General features: G+C 42.7%; 1 protein-coding gene across 1 annotated transcript in view; it reads right to left on the bottom strand.

Annotated features, from left to right (window-relative positions):
- Positions 1 to 4,691, bottom strand: part of LOC125024879 (sodium channel protein type 10 subunit alpha-like) — an 18,516-nt gene extending 13,825 nt beyond the window's left edge. The window contains exon 1 of the mRNA XM_047612646.1: positions 4,673 to 4,691. Within this exon, the coding sequence (XP_047468602.1) occupies positions 4,673 to 4,691 (19 nt within the window). The remainder of the gene's footprint in view (positions 1 to 4,672) is intronic.
- Between the last annotated feature and the right edge of the window lie 1,091 nt (positions 4,692 to 5,782).

The raw sequence follows: 5,782 nt of genomic DNA, 5'->3' as shown, positions 1-5,782 counted from the left end.
ACAAATAGACAGCGACGCACGGACGCCAGCCACGCCCGCCAATACAGGCGCCCTGAGCCCTGAGCCCAACAAAGCCGCTCGGACCAGCAGCCCTGCAGGAGCGAGAAGCCTTTGTATTCCGCCCCGCCCGCAGGTATTCAACAACCTCGCGTGCACATTATCTCCCGAAAATCAATGAATGGTGATAAGGAATGCCGAATGAATGAGGTACTGCGTCATCGCCGGAAATCCCGAAAAGCTCTCCATTTTGAAATTCACTCCATTTAATACAGCTAACGATGCCACTTTGCATATATTAAGACACGACTAATTATATCAGTAATGGCACTGTCGAAAACTCGACAAAAAATATTGTTTGTCACTGTGTAGTATATTAGTACTATAAGTCAAATTAATTGTGGTTCGTGGGTTTCATTGTGCTTTTATCCTCATTTATTATTTATATATATTATTTATTCTAATTACTGCTTTAAAATTTCAACTCTATATACGAAAATTGTGGCTTAACTATAACACTCGTGATTCGTTCTCATTTCAGATAATTTTTATTTTATTTTTTCTCTTCGAAATGAAGTCGTCCCATTGGAAAAGAAAAAAGAAAACAAGAAAAAAATCAAATTAAACACAACAACAACAACAAGGGCAACAACAGTGACGCCAGCAATACAGAGAACCGTAGTTAATCAAATTTTCTAAAACCGATTTAACTTCATTCACGCGCAAGGACCGACTAACGCACTGTATCACCCCCCTTCCCTTTCTCCGTTCCCTCCTCCCCAACCCCTTCCCTTTCTCCCTTAACTGGGGCCTACCTCAGCCTCGATTCCGCCCCCTTGCTCTTATTCCCTTTCGCCTCGACCTTCCTTCCTTTCCTCCCTCCCCTTCAGCCCTACCCATGCCCTGCCCTCCCCCTCTTACCCACACCTTCCTACCTATTACCCCTTTCATCCCCACCTTACCTGTGTTCCTCCTTACCTGGTTCTCCCTACCTCTCTTGCCCTTACCCTAACCCTGAGCTCCCTTACCTAAATCTCCCTATCTCACCCCTATACCTCAGCCTTCTCTCACTCCTCGGCCTCGGCCTCCCCCACCCATCCCTGATCTCGACCCCCCCCCCCCTCCTTCCCCCTCCATTCATCACTTCTTTTACACAGACCGTTTCGTGCGACATATGGAGGCCTGATGAGAGGCGTCGCCCTCGAGTGTTAGTGCGATAATAACAGCAAAAGTTTCTAAGGAGATATTCTTGCCGCCTGTTGGTGAGCGAAAGCGAAGGAGAGGGAGAGGGAGAGGAGAGGGAGAGGGAAAGGGAGAAGGAGAGGGAGAGGGAAGGAAGACGGAGGGGGTGAGGGAGAGGGGCAGTGGGGAGAAAGAGACAGAAGGGGAGAGACAGAATGAGATCGAACGACCGAGAAAGGGAGAGAGAGAGAGAGAGAGAGAGAGAGAGAGAGAGAGAGAGAGAGAGAGAGAGAGAGAGAGAGAGAGAGAGAGAGAGAGAGAGAGAGAGAGGGGAGGGCCAAACTCGGCTCAAACTTTTGCTATTTTGTGAAGTGTGAGCAGGAGACAGCCTTAGCAAATAAGCGCACCAAAATTAGCATCATAATTTTGATCGCAAATAACCTTTGTTCTTTCGGGCCGGCTTTCGAGAGCGCATATAGGAGAAAAAGGCCTGTGGTACAGTGATAATGACAATAATGATTATAATGATGGTGATAATATTACTAGTAAAAATGATAATATTTACAGCATCCGTGATTATGATGCTAATGATTATAACAATCGGGATAGTAATAATAAGGCTTTCATAATAAAATGTTGCGATCATCATTCTCTTTATTGTTATTGTTGTTATCGTTATCATAATATCATTATAATTATCATTATCACCTTCATCATCCTTACTATCATTGTTATCATCCTCACTACCATTTCTTGATACCTAAGATTACACCACAGTACACCTCCTCCATACAGCCTACACTCTGACTTTGAACATGTAGACATTACAGCCCATTTTTGTGACACAATACCACGCAAATTAATATTCAAAGCGATAAAACTCTGCGGTCATTTTACCCGCATTTCACTACCCCCGCTCGCTAGCTTTTTACAGCCGCAAATATTTATACATATGTACATAAAATTTATACATGTTTATTTACATACACACGACAGCAGCATCCCCCACTCTATGCAGCGGGAGAGCAATATCAACACATGTAGCGCTATCTACAACTGTCAACATATCAGAAATGTAGATATGACGGTTTCGACGTGACAGTGGAGAGGCATGTCAGGCTACAAGACCTGCGTGTGTTGAGGGCTCTTAATAAGCTGTTAGAAAGCAGAGAGCGAGGTGAGTGGGACTAGGTGAGGGAGACTGACGTGAGTGGGACTGGGTGGAGGGAGACTGAGGTGAGTGGGACTGGGTGGAGGGAGACTGAGATGAGTGGGACTGAGGTGAGTGGAACTGAGGTGAGTGGAACTGAGGTGAGTGGGACTGAGATGAGTGGGACTGAGGTGAGTGGGACTGAGGTGAGTAGGATCGAGACGAGTGGGACTGAAGTGAGTGCAATCGAAGTGAGTGCGATTTTAAGCGTGTATCTCTAGTGAGTTTTGATGTAATGTACGATGTGTAACTTTGTAAAGAGTATAACATGTATTTAACCTCGCACACATGCACTTATTTACATATCCCCCCTTCTCTCTCTCTCCTCTCCTCCCCCCCCCCCCCCCTCTCTCTCTCTCTCTCTCTCTCTCTCTCTCTCTCTCTCTCTCTCTCTCTCTCTCTCTCTCTCTCTCTCTCTCTCTCTCTCACACACACACACACACACACACATATGTAAATGTATGTATGTATGTAAACATGTATGTACGTATGTATGTATATATGTCTGTGTATATATATATATATATATATATATATATATACGCACACACATATATATGTGTAAATATATATATATATATATATATATATATATATATATATTATATACACACACATTCATACGCACATATTCCTCGTTCTCTCACTCGCTCTCACACAAAAAATAAACCAATAAAAAGGTAAAAGTAGAACAACATACAAGCGTTTACCACGAACAGAATTTTCCCGACCAACGTTGAAAAAACGCTGATAACAAAAACACCGCCACAAAAATAACAAAAGCGACAACACCACCACCATAAGCGCCGCCACAACCACAACAAAGACAACACCAATAACAACCACAGCGGCAACACCACACACGCATAACACACGCGAGATCTCCTTCGCAAATTCTCCGAACGCGTCGACGCTGTTCGTTCGGAAGCCACGTCCAAAATGAAGGCTTTTTTTTTTTCTTTCTTTTTTTTCTTTTTTTTTTTTTTCTTTTTGAGGGAGTGAAAAGGAGGCCCAGACCCGCTTAGAGCACCTCTTTTGAGAGAATTCTCGGGGCGGCGGATATCCCTCCCACCCTTTCTACCTCCTCCCCGACGTAGGAATAGTAATAAAAAGACACACACACACACACACACACACACACACACACACACACACACACACACACACACATATATGTGTGTATCTATATATATATATATATATATATATATATATATATATATGACTTACCTATTATCTCGCTACATATATAGGTAGATATAACTGGCTAACCAAATCTAGACAAATAAAGACAGAAAAAAAAGTTAAGTAAATGCTTAAGCTTCCCCACCCAATCGATTTATCTATCTTGTTTATCTCCCAAGATTTCAGAAAAGCCGAGACATCCCCCCAAAAGACAGGAAAGATAAATAAAAAAAAAAAACAATAAAAAATATGATAAAAAAATAAAACAAAACAAAATGAAACAAGTCAAAAAATAAATAAGATAAAAGCGTCATTATCTCGAAGAAGTTCCTGGCGATCGCTTTATCGTCGGTATTAAAAGCAAGATATTGGTTGTCGCGACGTCGTCAAAACGCCTGGAGGAACTTGATTACGTCTTGCCTCCCGTCTTGAGATGGCTTGCTCGGTCATCTTCAGAGAGAGAGAGAGAGAGAGAGAAAGAGAGAGAGAGAAAGAGAGCAAGAGATAAAGAAAGAGCAAGAGAAAGAGAGAAAGAGAGAAAGAGCAAGAGAAAGAGCAAGAGAGAGAGAGAGAGAGGGAGAGAGAGAGAGAGAGAGAGAGAGAGAGAGAGAGAGAGAGAGAGAGAGAGAGAGAGAGAGAGAGAGAGAGAGAGAGAGAGAGAGAGAGAGAGCGCAAGAGATAAAGAAAGAGCAAGAGAAAGAGAGAAAGAGCAAGAGAGAGAGCAAGAAAGAGAGAGAGAGCAAGAGAGAGAGCAAGAAAGAGAGAGAGAGCAAGAGAGAGAGAAAGCAAGAGAGAGAAAGAGCAAGAGAAAGAGCACGAGAGAGAGAGAGAGAGAGAGAGAGAGAGAGAGAGAGAGAGAGAGAGAGAGAGAGAGAGAGAGAGAGAGAGAGAGAGAGAGAGAGAGAGAGAGAGAGAGAGAGAGCAAGAGAGAGAGAGAGAGAGAGCAAGATAGAGAGAGAGAGAGCAAGAGAGAGAAAGAGCAAGAGGAAGAGCACGAGAAAGAGAGAGAGAGAGAGAGAGAGAGAGAGAGAGAGAGAGAGAGAGAGAGAGAGAGAGAGAGAGAGAGAGAGAGAGAGAGAGAGAGAGAGAGCTGCTCACCGGCACTGGCTTGACTCATACGGCGATATAATTCTCACGGCTTTATTCTCTTCTGAGATGATAAAGGAGAAAACGATACAGAGATTATAATTTTCATGACTGATTTTAGAATCCGTCGCGACACTCATTGAAATGCAAATGTTTTTTTTTTTTTTTTTTTTTTTTGGGGGGGGGGTCTGTTTACCTTTTATGCTGATTTTACACAATGTTATACTTACTTGGCACGGAACCCGTTTTCTGTGCTAACGACCCCCCCCCCCCCCCCCGACCAAACATCCCCATAACGGAATATATGCTTTTTATTTCTTGTATTTGGACTAAGTCATACATCCTTTCTCTTTGCTCTCTCTCTTCGTCATTCTTTTCTCGTTTAATTCTTCTTATTTCCTTCATCAACTCCCATCAACATTTTGGAAAAAAAAAAATCCTATTTCCAGACGCCAAGAGAAACCCCAACCTAAGGTTTTTTTAAATAATAATAAAAATAATTAAAAATGTTATCAAAGACACGACAATAGCATCAATGTTAATGATAATGAGGACGATACGGAGATAGCGAGGATGACAATGATGAGAGTGACAATACGGAAGAATATGATAATAATAAAAGTAATGGTAATAATATGATAAATAGAAGATGAAGTAGTAGTAGTAGTAGTAGTAGTAGTAGTAGTAGTTAGTACTACTAGTAGTAGTAGTAGTAGTAGTAGTAGTAGTAGTAGTAGTAGTAGTAGTAGTAGTAGAAACAGCAGCAACAACCGTAGCACTAACAATAATAATAAAAAAATAACAAAAACAATAACAACAAGAACAAAACTGACAACACCAACAACAACAGTGACGATAACCCCACAACAAAAAGCAACGGCCTCACTATCTCCAGCACATCCCCTTGAACAGGTCTTAACATATCTTCGCGCCCTGTTATCACTACGGCGGCTGCATAACAAGGTACTAAAGGAACACGTAACGACACTGTACTTTACAAGGGAAAGAGAGGGAGGGAAGGAAAGAGAGGGAGGGAAGGAAGGAGGGAAGGAGGGAGGGTAGGAGGGAGGGGAAGGGAGGGAAGGAGGGAAGGGGGGGGAGGGGGGAGGGAGAGGGAAAGAG

The sequence above is a fragment of the Penaeus chinensis genome, unplaced genomic scaffold (genome assembly GCF_019202785.1).
Source record: "Penaeus chinensis breed Huanghai No. 1 unplaced genomic scaffold, ASM1920278v2 CTG_8628, whole genome shotgun sequence".
NCBI classification, from domain to species: Eukaryota; Metazoa; Arthropoda; class Malacostraca; order Decapoda; family Penaeidae; genus Penaeus; species Penaeus chinensis.
This window is presented reverse-complemented; position numbering and strand designations above follow the sequence as displayed.